This window comes from Camelus dromedarius, chromosome 6 (assembly GCF_036321535.1).
Source record: "Camelus dromedarius isolate mCamDro1 chromosome 6, mCamDro1.pat, whole genome shotgun sequence".
NCBI lineage: Eukaryota > Metazoa > Chordata > Mammalia > Artiodactyla > Camelidae > Camelus > Camelus dromedarius.
The window spans coordinates 63233327-63259063 of record NC_087441.1 but is presented as its reverse complement, the minus strand read 5'-3'; the positions used below and the strand labels follow the sequence as shown (position 1 = coordinate 63259063).

The following is a 25737-nucleotide window of genomic DNA, read 5'->3' as shown; positions in this document are numbered from 1 at the left end:
CTTGTCAACACTATGTGAACAGTCATTTAATTGAGGTTTTCTGCGGGGCCTGTGATTCTGCAGGCACGCTGTCTGCTGTCACAGTGAACAATGGCTCATCTTGCAGGCATAGAAAGAACCACCCTCACCTCTCCCCAGCCCTTAGTTGCTTGTGCATCCCTGTTTCCTTGCTGCCAAAAGCAAGCATTCAGAATTACTGGAAAAGAAAAAAATATTGTGGATAGCAAATAGAAACTTCACTGTGCTTTGTTCTCTTAAATTGCCTCCTCAGCCCAGCAGGTGTAAAGTTGTCACTTGCACAGTCACTGTAAGATGCTTTGGCATTTTGCTGTCTTAGTCTCATTTCTAGCAGAATGGCCTGAATAGGAAGAAACACAGAATAAATGGGGCAGGCTGTAATTGAGTCAGAAATTATTTACTGTATTAAAAAATAGAACAGAAGAAGTTCAGAAACTTAGAATTCAGATGATTCAGGCACTTTAGTGTATAATGTTGGCTGAATTATTAGTTATGGAACTGAGGAAAAGTGATAAGCACAGAAATATTCTAATTCAGTGACAGTCCTGCTAACTAGTGTGGGCCCCGTTGTCTAAAGGCCCCATTGAATCTAGTCTTGGAGAAAGAGCTGTCTTTCTCCTAGTTTAACACTAGTGTCTACAAAAATCCTCATTTTGAAAGGATGATTCAACTCATTCAGTCTCGGTGAGGTAATAAAGTATCTTAACACACTTTAGGTACATTTCTGACAGTAAATAGTTGAAACTGAAAGGAAACTATGCTTTATTGTCAATTTAATGATCCTGCTTCATGATGTTTTACCCAGTATATGGAAAGCTGTGTGCCCATATACCTTTACCATCCTAGTGTTTGAAGACATACTATGAACGTATTCTTACTTGTACATGCAAGAGTGGTTTGGGTGAGGATGACAGAACTCTACTGCAGGAGGTTAAGTGGAAGCCTTATCAAAGTTAGTGAAAAGGCTGAATAATTTTTTAAAAATAACAGAATAAATGCGATTAAATAATACTTTTGAAAGTATATAATAACTAGAACTCTGCTGTTTCTTCTGCATAGGAAGATATTCTACTGAATTTGAGTCATTTTATTGGTAGTCAAAATGTTAGACAGTTGTATGGTACTTGAAAATAGTTTGTTCTCAAGTGCTCTGAACATCATCCCTGCAGTCAAGTTCATTGCTCATTAAGGTCACTGTCTTGGCAGAAACAGCAAAGCTAATCAGGCTGACCCCTGCTGTATGAACTGTGACAGATTCTGTAAGGAAAATCCCAAATTTTTCTTCCCTATATCAGGAAAAACTTGATTCTTTCCTATCATCCTGTCCCGTGTGTCTCTTACTATTCACACAGGATGCTTCACTTCTGACACTTCTGGTCCCAAATATGAGGTTTTTCTCCACTGCAGGCAAGTCTCTGCAACACCAGCTGGGCGTCTTACAGTTTAACTCAATTTTGATGCTATCTGCCTGGAGATACCATCAGATCCCACAGGTTAAGGGCTCAGTCCCACACAGTCCGTCCCCTCGCCCCCTCAGCGCGCACACACACACACACACACACACACACACACACACACACACACACACACACATATTTTAGATGCCAGTGGCAAGCCCAGGTTACCACCTGTCCTTCTGACCAACCAGCTATAGATTGGAGGTTTCAAAGACCCCTTCCCTGTGTTCAATTAATTTGTTAGAGTAGCTCATAGAACTCAGGGAAACACATAATTTGTGTTTACCAGTGTATTAAAGGATCTGATAAAGGATACAGGTGATTATCCAGATGGAAGATATAGAGGGCGAGGTCAGGTCTGGGAAGGTCCCAAACATAGGAACTTCTGTCCCTGGGGTATGTCACCCTCTTGGTGTTGATGTGTTTGCCCACCTGGAAAGTCTTTAAACCCCCTGCTATGGGGATTTTATGGAGGCTTCCTCATGTGGGCATGATCAGTTATTAACTTCACTGCCAGCCCTTCTCTCCTCTCTGGAGGATGGGGTGTGAGGCCAAAAATTCCAAGCTTCTAATCATAGCTTGGTCTTTCTGGTGACAGGCTGTCATCCAGGAGCCCACTCAGAGCCACCTCATGAAAACAAAAGATGCTCCTAGTGCTCTTATTAGGAATTTTCAAGGGTTTTAGGAGTCCTGTGTTAGAAATGAGGGTCAAAGGCAGATAGAGTAGTCTCCCTTATCTGAGGTTTCACTTACCCTAGGTCAATCATGGTCCAAAAATATTAAATGGAAAACTCCAGAAATAAACAATTCATAAGTTTTAAACTACGCACTCTTCTGAGGAATGCGATGCAGTCTTGAGGTGTCCCACTGGGGACAAGAGTCATCCCTTTGTCCAGCATATCCCACTCATTAGTCACTTAGTAGCCATCTGAACTATCAGGTCAACCGTAAATGTTACCACTTGAGCTTGTGTTCAGGTAACACTTATTTTACTTAATAACGGCTCCGAAGCACAAGGATAGTGATGGTGGCAATACTGTTATGCCAAAGAAGAGCCATAAAGTGCTTCCCTAGAGTGAAAAGGTGAAAGTTCTTGACCTAATAAGGAAAGAAAAAAAAATCGAATGATGTGGTTGCTAAGATCTACCATAAGCTTGAACCTTCTCTATCTGTGAAATTGTGAAGAAGGAAAAAGGAATTGATGCTAGTTTTGCTGTTGAACCTCAACCTGCAAAAGTTACGGTCACAGTTCACAATAAATACTTGGTTAAGATGAAAATTATTAAATTAAATTTGTACAGTGAGACATTTTGAGAGAGACCACATCCACATAACTTTTATTACATTATATTGTTATAATTGTTCTATTTCATTGTTAGTTATTGTTAAACTCTTACTGTGCCAAATTTATAAATTAAAGCTTCATCATATGTATGTATGTATAGGAAAAAACAGTTTCAGGCATCCACAGGGGTCTTGGAATGTATTCCCCACAGATAAGGGGGAACTGCTGTATAAGAACAGGAGATGCTTCTGGAGTTCTTATCACTTGGGAAATTATAAGAGTTTTAGGAGCTCTGTAGCAGGAATGGTGGGCAGAGACCGGTATATATTTTTTCTGTTATTTCAGGCCCACCCCTTGGTCTCTGGCCATGGACGATTTACACCAAAATGATACACAGCTCAGAAGAAACTGACATGTTCCTAGAATCTCATTCAGTCATTAATGACTCTCCGGTCCATCATCGCATCATATGAAAAATGTCTCCCCGGGCAAAGCCCATCAGGTGTGCAGGCTTCCTTTTTGATCTTGACAGGTTCCAGAAGCAGGAGTGGTCCCAGCTATGTATGTCTTCACCCTTTCAGGCATCTGATGAACTTGAGCTAAGAGACAATATCATTCCTTGCTCTGACCCTCTTTCAAGGTGTTCATGTAATCTTGAATTTCCCTCATTACATAGCCCAGATTCTAAATGGAATGTCTATTGAATTGAATGGCTGTAGGTTGTGGTGTTTATTGAATGGCTGTAAGTTGTGGGTTTTTCTGATTGGACATATCTAGGTATGAATAGCAATACATTTTTAAGTCCTGTAGATGTTAGTATGTTTTTGGTTATTTGTTTTCCATTTGAGCGTTTTAAGTGTGTAGTCCCACTAGTTGGTTGCCCTCCCACTAATTGGTTCAGGAAGATCTTAGAGGAAGAAGTGAGTAAAGGTAGATTGCAAATTGAGAGGTAAGTAAATGCTTCAGGTTTCCCCGCTATCCAAAAGTGGAGTGTTCCTATGAAACCTTTCATAAGCAGAAATGACAAAAAGTGAGGAAGCATTTACCCCAGGACGTATCTAGCTAACGGGTGCACAAAGTAAATCAAGATAAAGCACAGGTGCTCACAGACATAGTTCAGAGCTATGGCGGCTTGATGCTGAGATGCTGGGTGTAGTTCCCGGGGAGGGAGCTTGGCGGTGCCCCTCTCTCTGCTCAGGGTACCACTGCCTCTGTAACAGCTCTCTGCAAAACCAATGCTGAACGCTGTTTGTGCTTTTCATCTTTTTTCATAAAAGCCAAAATTCTCTTTCCTGAGCTTGGGATATTAATTTCAGATATTTCCAGTGTTTATAGAAATACTTGATTCCTTTTGCTTATTTGTATTTCAGTGCCACAAACCTGACATCTTCAGTTTTTCACTTAAATTAAATTTCCAGATAATTGGAACTTACATCCTCAAACATAAGCTTATGTTTTGTTTTAATCATTTTTTGACAGTTAAAATGTTCTATAATTCATATACATGTGAATTTTGTTTGTGTATATATAGTACACATATACAGAGACACAAGAATGCTTATTTTTCCTGCTTTTATCAAAGAAATATTTCTAAAGTTATTTAATAGTGCTGGCATTGTTAAACCTTAAATACTTGAGTTTCAAGACTTTTCCAGTCTGTAAGGAAAGAATTTAGAATTGGATTTGTTGGTTATCAAATATTTTTCACATCTACAGTTTAATTATATAGCTGTTAGTAAAGGCTTAAAAAATGGGCTTATTTTAAAAAGTAAATTTAAGAAGTAAATTAGGCTTTAATTTCTTAGACTGTGATGGTTTTAATGTGTTATAATAACAGATGTGAGGAAATAACACTCATTTTGTAGAGCTTGTTTTTCAAATTACAGAAGTATTTACAGGTTTTAGAAAATAGTTATCTCAGAAAATGAAATGGAAAAAAATTAACACTATAAGATTTTCAAAATTCTGATGAATTTTTAAAATGTTGTAGGCCTTTTAGTGAAATCCAGGCTCACTGAAGAGCAGAGCTGAGCCTGTGTTTTCACCTAGTATGTCTGGTAGGACTTCTTATTCAATGTATTCATCAGTAAGAAAAAATGAATGACTTTCTAGGTTTGTACTACAGAAAGTGCCAGTTAATTTCCAAGGAAGATGTGACTCATGATACGAAGCTTTTCTGCTTGATGCTGCCACCAAGCACTCATCTTCAGGTGCCGATTGGGCAACATGTTTACCTCAAGCTAACTATTGCAGGTAAGGCCCACAGAGGCTCTGGGGGACATCTTTCATCAGCCGTTCAGAGCCAGTACTGATCCCTTGAGGAAGCACCCATTTAGGTTATTAACAAATGTTTCCGGGCAGCTGGATTTAGTGATAAGAGTCTAAGTTTGTGGATGATGCAGTGTGGTGGCTGTGCTGTATCACTGTGTGGGACAGAGAAGTCGTCACCAGGCACAGAGATGGTGCCACTAGCATTGGAATTTATTACTGACAAAGCCTTAAAGGAAAGAGGTGAGGGAATGTACAAATGGTCTTCCATGGAGACAAGTACCAGGAACACACACTAGCATCTCTCATCAGCCACTTACGGTTGTGTCAGTTATGAAATTGAATTTATGAAATTCCGAACAGGTGGATGATTATGAGTGATTTCCTAGCATGTGCCACCAGTATGAGAAGCTCTGTAAGTGTATTCCTCGCTGTGTGGGTTTGTCTCCCCTCATTTTCATCCTAAAATTACCTTATTTACTTGTTTTCAATACCCTTTTTACTGATGTCTCAGGTCATCTTGGTTTTCTGAAGCTGCAAAAGGTAACATTCCCATGTCAGTCCTAGTGTTCCCAGCAGTCAGTCTCACAGGCTCCCAGCCAGGATTTGGGGAACATGGGGTATTATGATGACACTGTGCATCCATCCTCTTCATCATCACTAATGCCAAGTGGCACTCAGTAGCTGACATCTCCCCCGTGCAGTTATTATCAGTGTATTAGAATTTACAGGTTGATTAATTTTCATATTCAGGGAGCCAGGTATAAAATTTTGGTCTTTCAAATGTGTGGTGACCCTTCTTACTTCAGAATTTGGTTAGCTAAAATATAACATGAATTCTTACTGATTTTATCCTGTTTCTTCTTATTTTTTTATAAGAAGAACCTCATGCATGCTAAGCATGCTCTCTACTACTTGAGCTATACCCTCCCCCTGTTTCTTATTATTATATTCTTAGTAGTAGTTAGATTAACATTCTTTTCAATTACCAAAGTAATATATGACATATTCAAATGTTAAAACAATTCAAAATATGTAAAGATGGAAATTCTTCCCTTACTCAAACCCAAATGATCCCATTGGCCATCAGTATCCATTGTTAAAAATTTGGTATATAGTGAAAATTATTATGTGTACGTACCTTCTTGCATCTTTATGCAGACTTTTGATGCCATATTTTAATTTTGTAATGTGGCCCATTACAAAGTGTATATGCTAATGACATAGATGGTTGTCTAAGTTTAGTAACATAAATCCCTACCATCTTATGCCACATTTAATAAAAACAGATTATTTGTATTATGGGTGAATTATTGATTTGTTAAGTTATTTCAGCAAACATAAGCTTGGGGTATATATACATGTACTATATACCTATAGGACATAGGTAAAATTATATTCACATTAAGTGTACAGGTTTAAATATGTATCAATAGCATCGTAAAATTTGTGTATTTCATCTTCATTCATTTCAGTTTTTAGAATTGATTTTCTTTGTCATGACCTTTTCTAGGTACTAAAATTGTGAAGCCATATACACCTGTATCTGATTCCTTACTCTTAGAGTTCAAGGAACCAGTTCTTCCCAACAATAAATACATCTACTTTTTGATCAAAATTTATCCTGCTGGACTCTTCACACCAGAGCTTGATCATCTTCAGATCGGTTAGTATATATTTTTTTAACCTAGCTCATGTTCTGGATTGGATCACCCGTTTGCTGTCCTCTAGTTACTTCCCTGTGGGAGTCTGTCAGATACCTTAAACTCACCATCTCTACGAAGTAGTGCTCTCTTAGTCCCACCCAACCCATCCTTACCTCCATATTCCTCATCTGTTGATTGCAACATCACTGCTCCTCCTCGACCCAATCTGGAGACTTGAGTCATGCCCGAGTCTTCCCACGTTCTCCCTCCCAATCTGGTCGGCCACTAAGCTCTATTAAGTCTACCTCTCAGACTTTTAAATCTTTCTTTTCTATCCCTTCTGCCAGCCCCTTAGATCAACTCTGCATCACTTCTCTCTTGATCAGTAACTGGTCTCTCTCAGTTGCCTCTACCTAGTATCTTGCTGTTTATCTGCGTTTTCCAGTTCTTTTTCCATACCGCCCTGAGGATGGATTTAATCATGTTGCTCCACAGCTTTGAAACCTCTGGTGGATGTCCATTACCTAACTGATCAAGTCCTCTTCATGGCCTACCGTGAAGAGAGCTTCACCTCTCCCTATACAAAATAGTCTACTCAGAGCTGCACACATTTGTCCTCCTCTTTCATAGGTACCTGAGTTTTGTAGGATGCTCATCAACCCTCTCTCTACCTGTCAAGTACCAAGACTCAAACACAATATCATTCCTTTATGAAGCTTCCCTTTTCTTCCAAACACCTCAATAACTAACAAGCTGTTTGTAGTGCTGGGATAAAAATGAGTAATATTCCTTCCTTACAGGACTTTGAGTTTAAGACTAGAGTTGTCTTGTCTTTGTATTTCCCTTTACCTAGCATGACAGTTGGCACAGAATAGGCTCTCAGTACAAGTATTTTGAAAGAATTAATAAAGGGACTGTAGTGAAATCTGTAAAGATTTGGAGACTTCTGTCTTCCTGTTTCTACTCCTTTTTCTGTGTCTTCAATTTTTCATCACCTTTTGACTAACACTAAAAGTACTCTTCCCCTTATTAAGATAGCAGTAATATTGAGGTAACAGTGGAGAAGATCACTAAAATGTGGAAATAAAGAAAATTTGTTGCTTTCTGAAAGTTAAGCTCAGCCTTCTATACATAACACATGTGATAAGTCAACTTTGGTTACAGAAACCAAAATACTGAACATAAATGTGAACCTAAAGAATTCTGGAATACCTGAAAATCTAGTGAAGGTGATACCACCTTGTGAAGGACTGACCACAGGATTGTATATAGTAGGTGGAAACTTAACCAATGGTGTTATAACCTATTTACAGAGATGGTGTGAACAGAGAGCAGGGTGGAGAGTTAGCCTAGAGCATGGAAAAGGAGAGCTAAACTATCCAGATGAGTGTTTTTCAGCTTCATCTAGACATGGCACAGATACTGTGTTACCGAGAGGGCTGTGCACTGGCGTGGCAGTGACAACTCGTGAAGCCTCGTTGTTGCCTAAATGAGCTACCCTATAAAATTATCCACTTCTTTGTTTCAGTTCCATGTTCACCAGGCAACTCTTATGTGATTATTTTGGCCTTCCCAATGTTCTTATACTGGGAATGAGATGCCCTGAATGGGGCATGACATCTTCAGGTCACTAGATACAGATAGGCTGGCTGAAAATCCACTGCCACTCTGGCACGTGTGTGTTAATCGCTCGTCAATGTGCATCAGGTCCCTGCCTGAGTCTCATCATTTCATGACATTGGAAGGACAGGACTGCGGACAGAAGTTATCAAGTTAATATCATCCTCTGAGACTGTTTAGTAAATAGCCAGCTGACTTTCTCCTGAGGATATTCTGATCTTATGGTCCCTTTCAAACTGTAACAAAGGGTCTCTGTTATTCTCTAATATTTAATTCGTCAGTTACTGTGAGATTCTTGCTATCCTGCCATGGGTAAAATAGGGGGAAAATTATAAGCATCCAAGCATTTAAAAATAAACCAGGGCATTTGAAATTGTTTTTTAAAATATGGACAGCTTTATTTTTTATTTTTAAAATTACATTGAAAATTTCTGAAATATCCTAAAGACAATTCTCTTATATGAGTGGTGCATAGTGACTTATATCGATTGCATAGCAAAAAAAGGTTCCTTCAGTGATTTTGACTGTAGATTTGGAAGTAGCATTCTCCAAGTACAGTTTCTGGTCTTTGTCTTTATAGGAATGAAATTCAGAACAGCTCTTGTTTTAATCAGTGTCTTTTCAAAGATTTGATGGGAATGAAGTTAGTGCATTTACTAACATAAGATTGTAGAATACATTTCTTTTCCAGTTTTCTCTCCTGCTAGTCTTATTACTATTGTTAAGAATCAGTATGTAAGTAGCGAATATATATTCTCCACCCTGTACTGTGCAAGACAGGTATACACAGACTGTTTTTGAAGTGATTTAGTTTCAATTTGTAATTTGTACCTAAATATTTGTCAGTAGTTTGTATATTAGAGAGTCCAGATGGTTTGGGAAAAGTAATATTGGGAAATGAGTATAATAAAATGTCATTATAAATTTGATTATAATGATAATTTGAGGATAATGACATAACTCGGGGGCCTAAGGAGTATTCTTAAAGCTCCTTACATACCTTAGAAACTGAGGTGTAGTACGATATTTATTCATTCAACCTGTTTCTCCTCGGTGTTCTAATTTCAACTAGGTTAACTGTCTTAGTTTCCCTGATTTTTTTTCTGATTCAGTGTATATTTCATTGTTTAGGAGATTATGTCTCCATAAGCAATCCTGAGGGCAATTTTAAAATAACCCAGTTGGAAGAATTGGAAGATCTCTTTTTATTGGCAGCTGGAACAGGCTTCACACCAATGGTTAAAGTGCTGAATTATGCTTTGACTAATATACCCAGTCTCAGGTATGTAATTGTGTCCTTAATTACTATCGCTGTGAGGCTGTTACATTAGTAGAAGCTTTTCTAAATTGATTAAATACTTAGTGGAGTTCAACAGACGTGTCCTCATCCTCAGTCATCATTTCTAACACTTCCTCCTTCACTCCGAGTTGCTTTGTTTTTGGTACTTTCGGCCTCCTAATTGGCACTAAAAAAATCATTCATGCTAGTTCACTTCTAGACTTTCCATTCTTGCATATTGTAAATGTAATTGAAATAGTACTTTTTTTGAGTTGTTGTTGTTGTTGTTGTTTTTCTTTTAAGGAAAGTGAAGCTGATGTTCTTCAATAAAACAGAGGATGATATAATTTGGAGAAGCCAGTTGGAGAAACTAGCATTTAAGGATGAAAGGTACTAAAGTGGTATTAGCTCTGTGTTTAAATATTCATACATGTTTACTCAGTCAGGGCCTTATACTGCCTTTGGCTGGAGTTTTAATTGACTAGGAAGCTTGTTCAAACAAAAATAAACTAATCAATAATTCTCTTTAAAAAAAAAACCAACCTCTAAATATGAATAGTGTTAATACACCTCCCCCAAAGAAATACTATTTGATAAGATCAATGTGACATCAAATATGTATCAACAAAATATGTACTGGGCTTTATGTTTATGTTATTTATTATACTGAGTTGGGTTTCATTGAAAATGATCCAGTGTAGCCAATTTGGTAATTCAAGATTTTATTATAATGGGGACAAATCAAATAAATTTGGTGAGATGGATTAACAAAAATAAACATGTTTCTTTACTATGCTAATGTCCACTGTGACTTTCCAAGAAGAGGGTTCCTTACGCATCATTTAGCAAGATTCTCTTCATTTTTGTTTGTTTACATTAATACTCATTTATATCCCTAGTGGTCCTCAGTACACACTTTGGGAAATGCTGATATAGGTAATAGAAAAAAATTTGAGTCAGAGAGTTCAGTGGTAGAACGAGACAGCAAGGTAAAAATTTGTTTCATCGAGAAAGGAGCCCTAGCACAGTTAACTGAAGTAAGATAATTTGAACAGGCATGTGTGCCCCATCTCCCCTACAGAGATTTGAAAGCCGTAGGGAATTCAAAACAGTTTTTTTAGAAGAGTGAATTGGACAAGCTGTCATACTTTTAAAGCATTTCTGTAATCATTAAAAACTATTTCTAAGAATTGCAGGACTTCATAAATCACACAAAATATCTGAAGCAAATAGTTATGTTGATGACAGTATGGTAGAGATAACATTCTAGGCCATTTAACAGTGAAAGGCCTCAGAAACTCAGCTGTCCCCGGGGCTCCAGGTTCTGAACAGCTGCTGAATATCCTTCCTCAGGTGATGCTGTGCTTCCTTCTAGTTTTTTTTTTTCTCTCTGTTGCCTCCCATCCTCCCCCTCTTTCTCTTTTAATGAATAATTTGCACAAATTAAGGAGGATCTGAATTTAATTATCCTGGAAGTATTTTCTCTTCTTACATATGGAAAATATAAACCTAAGAATATTTACTATATTTATGTAGTTAAATGGCAATTTAGAGCATAATTTAAAGAAATATAAATTCCTAAGCTTTCAAGTGTATTTTTTACTAATTTTCTAGATGGAAAATTGGAAGCAGCATTTACCAAAAAGCCAAATGACCTAAATTCTAGTTTTCATTCTGCCCTGTACTAGCTTGAAACTTTGTTCAAAAATGACATAGCCCTCTGGGCTGGTGTCTTTATCTTTGAAATAGAATAGTGACATCTTTCCTCCTTGCTTCATAAGGTTATTGTGAAGATTGAGAAGGTAGTGTAAATGCTTTGAAGTTGTGACAGCCCACCTCGGATATTTGGGTTGTGGTTGTGGAGGGCCTATGTATACATGGATTTGTATGAACTGCTTGAGCTCCTGGTTCAAACATTTCAAAGAATTTAAACAGACATAGCTAGACTTTCTTAGTTCGTTTTTTTTTTAAGTATTTCTGGCAAATTTTTGACATGGTATTCTTCAAGATAGTTTCCTAGACAAGAAAAATCCACTTACTATTATTTCCATGAACAGACATTGTCTAGACTTAGTCTAGCCCTAGGAGTTAAACTTGATTTAAGAAGCAATTGATAAAAGGAATGTGTTGACAGCTTCTGAACACAAGTTGTCCTTTAACAGAGTCAGCTCTGTGTTTTGTTTTGTTCTGTTTCGGTCAACATAATTTGAGTTGTTGGAATTGTGCAGGCAGGAGGATGAGGAGAGCCCCCCCGCCCCAGCTTTTTTCTCACTTTCGGGTGCCAGGCTCTAACCGCACTCACCAGGTGAGTGCCATGCTCCAGTCTGCTGGGAGGAGTGAGAGTGCTGGCCTGCCTTTACCCTCTCTCTTCCTGCTCCTGGGTGTGCTCTGCTCCCTACCTTTCTGTCCACTTTCTGTAGGCACAGCTCTTTAGCTGGAGGCCCTCTGCTGGCCCCAATTTCCAGCATCAGATAATCTGTGTCCCCTGGAGACTGACTGCCAGGCCCTCACTGGAAAACACAAAGGGCCTGCTGGTGTAATTGGCTTTGGAACGTGTATCAGATCCTTCGATGTTCAGAGGCTTGGTGCAGATAGAGAAGAAACCAAGCCTTAAAGGCTTGCTGATGGGCTTTGGTAGTAATTGTCAAGTCCCGTACATAGAAGGAAAGCAAAAGTTCAAACTTAATATAAAGCAGTTTTTAATTTGTCACATCTGGGTTTTAGTTAACATTGAAGGCTTTTTTTTTTAAATTTATTAAACCACTGTTTCCCATGTCTTGACTCTCCTGTCACTTCTCATTTTAGTAATAAAGTTTCTGATGACAAAATGTGATACTTGAAAACATCTCCATGGTTAAATTATTTTGGATTGTGACTATAACAATAATTAAATTCTGTATTTAAAACAAACGAAACACCCTTGTCTCTGAAGGATTAGGACACAGCCTTCCACTCAGTCCTTTGTGGAACAAAGAATAGGAAAAATGGATACTGAGGCTGGTGTATGATCTAATATTTTCATTTTCAGCAAGCATGCTATGCTTGTCCTCAGAGTTTATCCACATGATATCAGTAGCAAGTGAAATTCTTAGAAACATCATTGTATCATGGAAACTTAGTAACTTTGTGACTTTGGGCAAGTTCTTTGATCTGACAGAGCTGCAGTTTTCCATCTGAAGAATGGGGACATCAAATTGTATGTCACAGAACTGTTTGGGTTTTTTTGGGTGTGGGGGCAATAAGATAGCATAGTTAGGTGCCAAGTCCCTAGAAGTGGCGTATTTGTAACATTCATTCATTCATTCACGAAGTGCATGTGAGCCTCTACCGTGTGCCTGTGCACAGGGTGTAACAGGGAGAGCATATCGTGTTGGCTTATTTTCTCATGCGGCCCAGGGAACGCAGCTCTTCGTTTCCCCACGTTGCCAAAACTCAACAGAATTGCAAACCATAGGGAAGACCGTAAGTACTCTTCTAGGATGTTTCTACTTCATTTCTGTTTTCATGTCATAAGCATATAATTTGAATGGGAAAAAAAAGAAAAAACAGTAGCTTGCCTGAATTTAATCCACATATGTTAGTACACTTGACTGTTTAACTCTCATCATTGGAATTTGATTCACAACTTTCCAAGTCTAACAAAGTCTTACACATTTTCTTAAGAAAAATGAGAGGAAACAGAAGGTTAATATGTGCAACAGCAGATGTGGCCAATTACTGTGTAAACTGGAATCCAAATTAAATTTCACTTATCTCTGTCTTGACTACTGAGCAGTGTTATAAAGCCTGGTTGACCTAGCCTTACACATTGGTCCTCCCCTGCCTCAGGAGGAGGTGCTGCTCGCTGAGGTCTCTGTCTTTGCAGAGTTAGTTTTGAGGTGCAGGAAAGTTTGACAATGAGATTGACTCCCGGATGTCCTTATGTAATATAGAAATATAACAAGTATTTTCCTTTCCTTTCAAAGCAGTCATTTTGGGGACAGTAACCTTATTTTAGTAAAGTTAGTAGCATATTCTTTTCCATAAATAGGGAGAATTTTTGGTTTGTTCCCTCTGTTTATAAAATTAATACATATTTATGTAGAAAAAAATATAAGGAAAAAAAATCAGCCATAATCTTACCATCCGAGGAACAGTTATTAGCATTATGGTCTGTATTTTTCCGTTCTCTTTCTCGTCCTCTCTCTCTCACACATACACACACGCACACATACATAGACACACGTACTCACACATACACACATGTTGTTTGGTTTCATAAATAATGTAGTCACACTGACTATACTTTTTATAACTACGTTTCTACTTAGTGTATTGTGTGTATTCTGGGTGTAGAATGCTTTAAACTAGTGGTTCTCGACCTGGAGGGATTCTGTTTCTCCCTCCAGCACCCTGGGGAACATTTACACCTGGAAGCATTTTTGTTCATCACAACTGATGGAGAGAGTGCCACTGGCAGCTAATTGGTAGAGGCCAGGATTGCTGTGAGGAGCCTGCAGTGCCCAGGACAGCCCCCACAGCAAAGGATTATCTAGCCCAAGGTTGCCAATAGTGCTAGTCGGGAAAACCTGCCCTGCACCATGACTTTTAATAGCTGCATTGTATTCGGTCACTGAGTTCATACCATAACTTATTTAACTAACCCCCTACAATTTGGCATAGTGACTGTAAGTTTTCCTGTACTTCTCTAACTGTGCAGGATAAAAATTCACCAGAAGAATCACAAAGTCAGAGTGTACCAAGGCTACTGATACATTTTGACAAATAGCCTCTAGAAAGGTAGAGTGGTTTTTTTTTTAACATTTTTTTATTGATTTATAACCATTTTACGATGTGTCAAATTCCAGTGTAGAGCACAATTTTTCAGTTATACATGAACATATATATATTCATTGTCACATTTTTTTCTCTGTGAGCTACCATAAGATCTTGTGTATATTTCCCTGTGCTATACAGTATCATCTTGTTTATCCATTCTACAGAGGTAGAGTGTTTCTGTATTCTGGTGTCAGTGTTGGGACTAGCAGTACGTTGGGCCCATTTAAGGTGGCAAAAGCAAACGATTCTGGAAACATAAGTAAATTGAACAAGAGGCCTGAACCCGTTTCTTGTCCTCCAGCCTCTGATGCACGTCAGCTATGTGGGCCCCTAGTCTGGACCCTTCCCACTCTCTGTTCTTCCCAGATGTTCCTCCAGTGGGGTGTTTCTTGGAATGTGTTCCTTGACATGTTCATGTATGCCCCTCTACAGGGCTCTAGGATTAAATAAGTTTGAGAAATAACGCATGTTACCTTCTTAAAGATTTACTATGAACTTAACATATTCAAGGCTTTGAGAGATTCTAAAGAAGTCTGTTTAACTTCTTTTAACCCAGGAGCCCCAAACTTACTTGATAGGCCAGCCTTTTTTTCATGGAATACCACTAACATTTGGATGAACACGAGTGTTTCATCAGATTCATTTTGAGAAATGTTTCTTTAAGATGTTCATTTTCTCTAATTTTAACCCCTCGCTGTTGATTTTGTGAGCTTTCTCCCATGAGCAAATAGCAAGTTTTCCTGTGTTTCTAGTCTTTTTCTTTAGCTAGGGAAACCAGGAAAAGCTAGGGCCCCAAATACCCTGAAGTACTATTTGTTTGTGAGCAGTGACAAAATCACGAAAGCTTTTGAAGCAAAGAAGTTGTAGGATCGGACCTGGGTTTTAGGAGAGCTGGTATGACAGTGGTGTGCCAGGTAGAGGAGGGTCAGGCTGTTAAAGCAGTAGCTCAGGAGACAGGAAAGTCTGACCTGGAGCTGTGGTGGTAAAGATGGGAAGGCAGGGATGTGTGTGTGTGTGTGTGTGTGTGTAAGTGTAAGAAATAGGGAAGAGTGGGTTTGGGGAGCCAGTTGCCTGGAGGAGGAGGGAATAAGTTGTTGGATGACTTTGGGCTTTGCATATGATTTAGACTGAATACATTTATATTTCAAGATTTTTCATCTCAGAGCATTATCAGTCTACTTCAAAATAATTGTTTTTGACAAGCTTGTTTGCTTTCATAGATATTTGGACCTCAGGCATTCATTAGAAGCAGAAAGGAATTTCAGGACAGTTTACCAGTGGGTCCCCTCATGCCTCAAGGCTGTAATTATATCAGATAGTAAGTTGCCCTTAGAAAAATTCAGAAGAGAACATTCCACAGTAACCATCTCTACCCTCATCTGGTGGAAGAAATGCTTCACTGAAGTGTCCTTGAGCCTTAACTTGGGGTTGCTCCCGCTGCAGTTGGAAGCTCTTTTCTGGGCTGTGAAGAAGAGAAGTAGGATGGCTGTGTCCTTACCAGACCCTGAAAATTGCATCTGTACCATCTGGTCATGTTTTCCATGGAGGGCCCCAGAGGTGTACCAGAGGGACTGACATGTGAATCAATATAAAATGCGAAAGAAATGTGTACCATCCACGGAAGGATCACCGTTGTTTCTCACGCTGTAGTAGATGCCTGCAGAAAGTGTGCCACTGATGAATTTATTTTTTAAAGCAAGTCAGTAAAGGAAAATTAAGATTTTTTTTCAGATGACAGGGACGCCAGTATTGATTTACGTGCCTTAGCAGTCTTATCCCGGTAACAGACTTACTGGAAACGGAGCCAGAGGAGACTGTCTTTTGTAATTTAATAAGGCAGTTGTTACCTTGTATTGCATTGTCTCTGTTTAATTGAAAATGCCTTCAGATAGTGGTTCTGCAGCTGCTTTTGGGTCCCCTTTGATGGACAGTTATGGACCTTCTTCCCAGAAAAATGCGAAGTTCATGTACATTTTTGTATGGAATCTCATAGGTGCCAGCATATGGCTCTCAATAGTGTTTATTTTTAGCCTGTATGGCTTCTTGTTAAGTAAATTTCTCCATTCATTCATCAAGTAATTTTTGCACACTTGCCTCAGGCCAAGCCTGGATAGAGGATTAAACACAACAAGGACTCCATCCTTATGGAGCAGTAAACAAATAGCACATTCCAGAATTATCTAACACTTAATTTAAGTGCTAGGAAGGAAAAAATGTTAGTGAAAGAAAGTATTCAGGGAGGCTGTCTTGCATAGGGTGGGTTTGTATTGCTGCTAAAACTAAATGGGAACCTTGAAAGTGAGAAATAAAATGTCATTTTAAGAGTTTTTCAAGTGTAAAATCAGAATGTTAGAATTGTAAGAATATTAGAATTGAGATTATAGAGTTTTCCCACCTAGAGGCTGGGTCTGGGGAGCACTGGGACGGGCTCTGCATCCCGGCTGGCACTCCAAGTGGGGACGGGCTCCCTCACCCCCAGGAGTGGTCCCCCAGCTGCCGCACAGCAGTGGGCAGACAGCTGCGCCAGCCGCATGCAGTTTCTGTTATGTTTGGCTCCCTGAGCCACCTCACAAGAGAAAAGATGCACTTCAGCGTTTTCTCAAGTTGAGATGAATGTATAATTAATTCCTGCCACCCTTGAGAAAATATCTCCATTACTCAAGCAGAAAATGCAGAGTTGCATTCGATCTGACGCTATTGAAAACAATCAGAGTGAATTGTGTTAGAGAAAATGGAGCAAAGGGAGCAAGCACGACACAGAATTTTGAATTTACTTCAGTTCTTCACCAGGAGTTCACTCAACAGACTGCAAAGCTGTGGGGAGACGTGATCTGTAGTTACCTTGTGAGACTTGGTTTGATGTGTTTCTTTCTCACTGTAATTCTCTACCCTTTCTGTTTCTTTCATCTGTTTCACTCTGTAGTGTTTGAGTGCCGTTGGTGTTGGCCATTAGGGGTGCAGTGGTAGCCAAAGCAAACATGGTCCCTGCCCTCATGGAGTTTATGGTCTCATGGGGTAGATAGTAATAAAACCATCAACCTGCTGGCCACATATTTACAGCCTGATATAAGGGCCATAAAGAAGAGGAAAAGGAAGACATTTCTACAACACATATAAATAAGGACTCCAGACTGGTGGGGCTGCAGTGCTTCCCTGTGGAAGTGATGCTGGAGCCAAGAACTGAAGAGCAGGATGTGGTAGAAACATTACAGAAAGAAGAAAGAGAGTGGGCGGGGTTGTGGCAGTGAAGGCTGAGAGAAGTAGAGGACAGAGGAGCTCAGACTTGGTGAGAATTTGGGCATGGAGGGGGTGGCAGATAAGCGCCAGGTTTCTGGTTTGTACAGCCGAGTGGGTCGTGGTGCCGTTCACAGCAGTGATGTCAGGTGTGGGGCCGGGAGAGGGTAAGTTGAGATTGAGGGTGTGGAGACAGTAACAGTAAGAAGTCAGATAGGTCTTTGGTTATGAGGGTCTAGGACTCACTGGAGAGGTCTGAGTCAGAGATTAAAACTGTCACTGGTAGTTGCTCCTGACTGGAATTTATACGAGCGCGTTACTAATAGAAATGTGTTCTCTGAGATCCCTTGGAGCTCCCTTTCTAGTGACTTCGACAAAAAATGTCACTCTTCTTATTTGTATCAAAAGTATGTCTTTAGTAAATATGGATTTACCCGTGTGCTTTTGCGATATCTTTGCTTATAATCTGTTCTGGTGCTTTTGTAGCAAGTGTATCAATCTCCATAAATTCCGTTGTTCTCCAGGGGAGAAAAAGATGCTTTACTGAACTTGAAACATGTTAATAATGTTTCACATAATAGACTTTTTTAAATGTTTCTTTTCTCCAGGTTTGACGTTGAATTTGTCCTCTCAGCACCTACTTCTGAATGGAATGGCAAACAGGGACACATTTCACCAGGTCTGCTTTCTGAATTTTTGAAAAGAAGTTTAGACAGATCCAGAGTCCTCGTCTGCATCTGTGGACCAGTGCCGTTTACAGAGCAAGGAGTAAAGTGAGTCACAGTGTGGTAGGAAAAAGAGTCCCAGTGCCGTGAAATGAAGAGCTCCTCTAGAGGGCAGCTGATCTCGCTCTCAGTCCTTCCTCTTCATAGGAACCTGCACTTTAATAGTCTGTTACAGCCTGAGAAAATAACAGAGTGCTAAAGCTGCACACGGGTGGAGGGTCAGAGTCCCCAGTTATGCCTAGAGATAGACGTGAACACGGAAGTGAGGCACAGCCAGCTCCTCATGCCTCTGCTCACGGCTGGCGGTCTGGGCACATTCACATGATTGGTGTCAGGTCTTTTGGGGGACACTAGATTCAGCCTCCTCTTCCCCCACAGCTTTATCATATATAATAATTAATAGGCAGTGTTCCTCCTTGTAGCTTGTGATCTTTCTTCATTCTCTGCAACTGGGTGAGGGTTAGTAAACAAGACAGTGGAGAAAGCCAGGCAGCAAGACAAAAACCAGAGACCTAGGACGAAAAGCCAAGATAAGAGTTGGACTCTGCACAGTGAAAACTCGGTCGTAGTGACCGTCTTATTTAAAAGTCACCTTGATCTGATTTAACTCTAAAAAGACACTTTGAAATATTTGGTTAGTTGCAGCCACTGTTGGCAGCCGTTTCTAGATGACTTCACAGTATGACTGCCTTCGAAGGCCTGTGCTTCCTTTAGTCTGTGACCCAACCTAGCATTTTGCTGGATGATTTTCTCTCTTGCTATTTTATTTTTTATTTGAATTAATAAAAAGATTGATGTCAATAAATAAATGAAGACACTAAAAAGTGTTTCTCTCCACATTGTATTTAGAAGATATTTTAATTAAATTTCAATGTATTTCTGGATGTTAATACTTTCAGGAAAATGTGCATCTGTCTAAGCTCTCTCAGTAAAAATTTTTAATTGCTATTTAAACTTCCACTCTTTTAAAGCTCAAACAGAACTATTAAAATTATAGTGAAGACTAACAATAAGGTTGGAAGTAAAATAATTTTCAGAAAAAAAGGCTGAGAGCTGTACTCCTCTCCTTCGTTGACACTGCCCACTAGGAGTGTCCAGATGTTTATAGATTGCAGTCTAACCCTGCGTTTAAATCATGAGAATCATGAACTCTGATCATTGAAAGAGACTGCGTGTAAGGCCACCTGGTCCATTTTCCACTGACTGAGGAGGGACCCCTGGTACAGCACCCCCGATGGAAGTGTGCTGTTTGCTCCCATGAGTTCTGGGCTTCCTGCAGGCTCTTCATTTGGGTTCCAGGCAAGGCCTAGCCAATTCCTTGCCTACTGGAGCCTCAGTCTACGTATAATTGAATCAAAGGAAGCCAAGATTCTAGTATTTTTTTTTTCATTTTTTAGATTGACTGTAGTCTCTACAGCTTTATTTCCTCAGCTTTCCCTCCGAGCAAGTCTTCCTGTGCTGTGCTCGCTGGCCTGCCCATAACTGCTGGAGTCTGACCTGTCATCATATGTGGGTCCCTGCTGCCACTCACCCCGAGCGTGTTGTGTAGAGCGGCCATGTGAGGTGTAGCTTGGTTCAGGTCAGGACTTCATAGCATCTGCCCTGTGACTTTCAATTTAGGATTCCTTATTTCCTTGTTTCTTTGACTTCCTGATCCTCACCATCTTACCAGGTGTGGTGTAGCTCTCACTAGGCAGTTACGTGGGTCTTTCATCATGTCGTAGTTCCTGCTGTCCTGAATGGCGGCTCTTTGGGCTGCCCACTCCCAGGACCCTCCAAAGGCACCCTCATGTCTGCTATGTAAGTGTAACATACATTCCAAACGTGCTGTCCATATTAGGTAAAAATTTGTCAAATTCGTATGATGTAACAGAGAAGGACTCAGAAACTTTTTTTTTCAATATAGATAAAGAGCTTATAATTATTTGGCCGATAAAGGTCCTTTCATCCACTAACTAAGCCACTTTGTGTATTGCATCGATGAATAAACAGTTTCTGCTTTTGGGCCCTCACAGCCGAGCGGCGGGCATGGGTGTACATGCCAGTGACCCCGAGTGCTATAGATTCTCTTACTAGAGAGGAAATGAGGTGCTGCAGACATTCAGAAAGAGAGGTTGCTTTTACCTAGGGTTGTGGTGTTGGAGCGAAGGGAGCCACATGGTCAGGAAGACCGGTTCTTTGAAGATTGACTAAAACGTCCCCAGTCAGAGGAGGTAGAGGAGAATGGTGCAGGCAGGGAGAAGACAAGCAGGCACACAAGGGGCCTGGGTGATCAGGGACTTGACTCCTGGCCTCCTGTGGCTGGCGTGGCGCCCCTGGCCAGGGGCTGACAGAAGGTATGGCGGAAAGGTGGGATGCCTTCAGATTGTGCGAGGCTTGCCTGCCGCACCAGGTTGGCCCTCGTAACTCCTGTGCCATCCCATCCGTTTGTCTGAATATGTTTGTCTGCCCTGGAAGCTGCCAGTTGGGGTTTAAATCCCAGCCCTCCCACTTACAGTCATCCTCCAGTCACTAGCCAAGTGTGCTAGGGCCAGATCCTTCTCAGCTTTAGAGCACTCACCTGTCCCAGGGAGTAAATAATAATACTTAATGCGTGTGAAGTGCTGAACACAGTGACTACATATACTAAGTACTAAGTAAATGTTTATTATTTTCAGCAGCTTTTTAAACAGAGCTACTTGTAAGATTTTAGTCTCCATTTCTAGTATTTTCCAAGCTGAATCATACTTAAGCAGTATTTCTGCTTTTCCTGTTCAGTGGGGAGAAATTTAGATAGAATGCTAAGATATCAACTCCTTACTTTGAAAACTGGTGAATAAAGGGGGAAAAAAGAGGAGGGGAGGGTACAGCTCAGTGGTAAAGTGTGTGCCTAGCACGCACAAGGTCCTGGGTTCAATCCCCAGTACCTCCATTAAATAAATAAATAAAAACCTAATTACCTCCTCCCTCCCCAAAATAATTAATAAATAAATAAAATTTTGAAAGATAAATAAATAAAGGGGAAAAAAATCAAGCATTTGTTCTGCCTTTTCTGTGTGAGCTCTACCACTGGGTAACCATGTAACAAATGAATAGACATTACTCTTTATAGAATTCCTCAGCTGATAAATGAATGAAAAATAGTAAGTTGAATATCACCAGCTTCAGTCCTTAATGAACTGATGGATCTGTATGGAGGTCGTCAGTGGTTGTTAGCATCCAGAGAGGCCACCACGTATCACGTGCCTCCTGATGAAAGAGTGCTGTCTATGAAGTAGTCTCGTCAAGAAGAATGGAGCCTGTACCTAATCAGGCCTCTAGGTCCAATTACTAAATTGTGGGAGGTAAGAGGAAAAGGGAACGTATTATTTAAAGTAAACCACAGGGATGTAGCAAAATGAGGACTGTGAGAGACTCAACACATAAAAATCTGATTTTGTCCACAAATAAACTGCAGGACAGGGAGAGGGAGATGGAGGGGTTCTGAAATATCAAAAGGTACCTAACAGAGATGTAAATCAGTCACTGTGGGTAGACTTTAATTGAATCTTGATTCAAACAAACTTTGAAAAATTATGGCATTTCTGAGACAATTGAAAATTTGCACCCTGAATAGGTATTTGATGGTGTCAAGGAATTATTGTTAATTTCTTTTGGAAGTGATAATTGTAGGCTTTCTTAGAAAGTATATACCAAATGGGGAAAATGAAAAAATACTGTGGTTATGATGGTAAACTTTGACCTTACTTCTTTATTTTTAAACATTTTCTCTAAGAAACATGTGCTTTTTTATTATGTTTTCCAGGTTGCTGCATGATCTGAACTTTTCCAAAGACGAGATCCATAGTTTTACAGCATAATAAAGAGCTGTCATTCAACTGTTTTATCTAAATTTGTGATTACTTAGGGTTTTTTAAGAAACATTTTTGTATATACTGAAAGGTTAACTAGAATCCAGGTTTCAGTTTCTTAAATGAAATCAAATGTTCCTTCACTATAGATAACCTGTTGACTTTATTTTGTACCATAACTTATTTTACTACTGATATTTGTCCTGGAAAATCAATCATGGCAACAAGTACATGAGGGATTTTGTTTTGAATCACAAAGTTCCTTACCATTTAAACTGTATCACTGTTTTACAATAAGCTCTTGTGTTTTATGACATGATAAAGTAATGATCATTTTGATCACGTTTCTATGCTGTAAAATGTCTTATTAGCAATACAGATTAAATTTTACATTGCACTGTTAACTCAGGAAGTGATCGTTTATGTCCTTGTTATTGCTATAGAAACATGGAATGTTATAACTTATTAAGTGATCCAAACATTTTGTGTGTATATGGCCTTGACACAGAGTAGAATAAAAAAATACTTAAGTACTTTTTAATCTTTGTAGTAGAAATGTGTTTGAAGGCAACAATATGGGGTACTGTCTGAGGGGAATTTTAAAAGGCGACAGTGAAAGGTTTTGGAGACACATGCAGCTGTGAATTGGATGTGTTAGAAAGTTTAAGAGACCCTGGACAGCTATTTTGATTCTTAGCCCAAACTAGAGGTGTCAGGAAAGATAAGGAAAGTGTAGCGTCTTGTGCCATGGCCTAACACAGTCATCTGGTGCTTTGGAATGGGTTCAATTTAAATTCTTTTTGAGCCCATCTAGACCAGCTGGGTGAGTGAGGAACACTCTGTCCTAAATGGCACTTCCTGGCTGGCCGCTTTCCCCGCAGCTAGCAGTCCAGCAGGGGGCCCTCCTGCGCTCTGCTGTGTGGGCAGCTCTTCTCCCTCCCCGCGGCCGTGTGCAGCCTTCCAGAACTTCCACAGGTGGGGGGGATTCAGCAAAGCGTATCAAGAAAAGTCATGAGCTTCCCATGAGGCAACTTTTGGATGTATCTGTGGCTAAGCATAAGCTGATTTTGATTTTTCAGTCTTATTTGAGGTAGCAGCAGTGCTTCACAGAAATAAGTGGCTGGGGGTGGGGGGTGGTCTCCAGTTACCCTGTGAATATTTTGTAAACAGCGAAGTCTTTACTGAATGAATGGTGTACTCAGGAGGAACGTGATATTACCAATCCTTGTCACCAACACCCAGCTGAGGAAGCTTCGCAGGTGCAAGGGGCTGGTCAAGAAGCTTCTACTGCCTCCATCCCCAGAACATTCATGTCAAAGTCTCTCTGTGAACATATTTTTTCATTTCTCTAGGATGAATACTTAGAAGTGAAATTGCTGGGTTGTATGGTAACCGTATATTTAACTTACGTTTAAAATGCTATTTTATTCTGCATCTGTTTCTAGCTCTAATGCAGAGACATATACCAGCTAGATAATCGTGTTTTGGAATGTACGGTTTCAAGCTTTTAAGAAAGTGCCAGGTCTTTTTTTTTTCCAGCTGGTTGTACCAGTTTACATTCCTGCCTGTGTTGTATCAGACTTTCAGTTCTTCCACATCCTCAGCAAACTTGAATCATTACTCTTACATTTTAGTGGGTAGTACTATCTCATTGTGGTTTTAATTTGCATTTGTCTGATGTCTGCTGGTGTGTAACATTATCATGTGCTTATCAGTCATTGGTGCATTGTCTTTTGTAGGGTGTCTGTTTTAATCTTCTGCCCATTTTTAATGGGATTGTTTTTCTTCTTGTTATTAAATTGTAAACATTCTTTATGTATCTGGATACAAGTCCCTCATCAGTCATGTTTTGTGAACATGTTTCTTCCATTGTGTGACAGCAAATCGTATGGAGTGCTTAGAGCAGGAATAAACTTAGAGATGTAAATCAATTTAAATTCAACCAAGATTAAGAATGTAAAATAAATACTAGTGCGGGAGGCAGGAGGGAACTGTGCAGTTGATATGTGAATGACTGAAATTCTAGGAAGGAAACTCTAGTGATGGAGTAGGGAGGACGTTCTGGAAGGGAGGCAAGCAGCTAATGGCAAGCAGGACCCTCATGTGACACTGTCAGTTCTGGTTCAACGGAAAACATGTTAAATGGTGAGAGTCAGAACTGCCGCCGTAGAGGCAAATACAAGCCACCCGTGCCGTGTGGAAGCTTGGCTCTGTGGGAGGAACAACCATTTACATGTGGCAGCACATTTTGTCTGTTGCTCTGTAGCAGCTGGGTGCTTGAAGGTGAATCTGAAAATGATGCCGTCAACTTTCTTTCTCGAATTCAAGGATCTTACGTTCTGATTTAGGATTTTCTAATCAGCCATCTCAGCCCATGCTGATCAGAATCACGCGGGGAATGCGGTTGTATTGTAGTGTTTGCTGAGGTCGCCTGCGTAGGCCTCATTACTGTTTCCTCTCATTTAGACATGCTGAGAAACGCAGTTACTTGTGCTCTGTCCAGATAACCCTTGCTCTTGAAACACGTCTAAGGGAAAAGCTGCTGAAATTCTTAGTGAAACACATGCAGCTGTTGTGTTCATCCTGCTGAGGCTCTCCCACTTTCTGAGCAAGTTAATATCTTATTTATACAAGAATTGTCACAAGGCAGTTTTCAGGATAGCCACATTCTTAAGGTGCAGTTTAGAAAAAAAAATCACAGAAATCATGTTATGTCCAGATTTTCCTTGTTGCCTTTCATATGTTGAGTGGTGTATTTTGATAACTATACTTTCATATTTTAAAATCTTGAATTTATTGTTCTAAACCTTTGGGAAGGTGGGAATTCTGAGCAATCAACCATCAGAAGAAGAGGCAGTCTCCCTCACCCAGTTAGGAAGTAGCAAAGGCAACCAGAGGGGGAGATTCAGGAATCACTGGGGTTTCAGGAAGAGCACAACACAGGTCAGACTCAGAAGTAACAGGTGAAGAGAAGACACCACCTGTTCCCTCAGGAATGAAGCCATGGAGATGTGCCCCTTTGTGCTGGACCAACTCAGGGAAAAGTGCTGGTTCCCTGGCCCCCCATCATCCTAGCTGGGGCAGAGGAAAGCCGTGTGTGTGTGTGTGTGTGTGTGTGTGTGTGTCCTGCCCAGGTGTCCCGTGAGGTGGAGAGCAACGTTCCAGTGGAAGGTGATTTCACCCCTAAACATTCTCCATATTGTCGTCTTAGTCATGAAATCATAAATAATAATAGCTAATATTTACATAGTGCTTTTTAATTGACAAAGTAAATTCCAACCACCCTGCAGGGGTTGCTGGTAAATGTTGAACAACCAGCTCTCAAAAAAAAAAAAAAGCTTCGATGTGTAGAATTTTTGTGGTTTACGTCCCTTTGCCAGGGCCAATGTCAGTGTGAGGTGACTGAACGTGGGGTGGGGAAGAGATGGGCACCTTGGCTCTGCCCGTGGGTAGGAGTCCCAGGGCAGTCATAGAACCCGGCAGTGTGGAAGAGCCAAGCACGTGCTCTCACTTAATACCCTCAAACTCTACAAGGCAGGCATACAATGCTCGGTTTG

General features: G+C 40.1%; 1 protein-coding gene across 2 annotated transcripts in view; it reads left to right on the top strand.

The window, feature by feature from the left end:
* Positions 1-22721, top strand: part of LOC105089248 (cytochrome b5 reductase 4) — a 67032-nt gene extending 44311 nt beyond the window's left edge. For both annotated transcript variants that reach the window (XM_031455993.2, XM_064486895.1), the window contains 6 exons: positions 4873-5013; positions 6542-6694; positions 9426-9576; positions 9877-9963; positions 18234-18398; positions 22135-22721. In XM_031455993.2, coding sequence (XP_031311853.2) covers positions 4873-5013; positions 6542-6694; positions 9426-9576; positions 9877-9963; positions 18234-18398; positions 22135-22189 — 752 coding nt within the window. In that variant the 3' untranslated portion in view covers positions 22190-22721. The remainder of the gene's footprint in view (positions 1-4872; positions 5014-6541; positions 6695-9425; positions 9577-9876; positions 9964-18233; positions 18399-22134) is intronic.
* The last annotated feature ends 3016 nt before the right edge of the window (positions 22722-25737 follow it).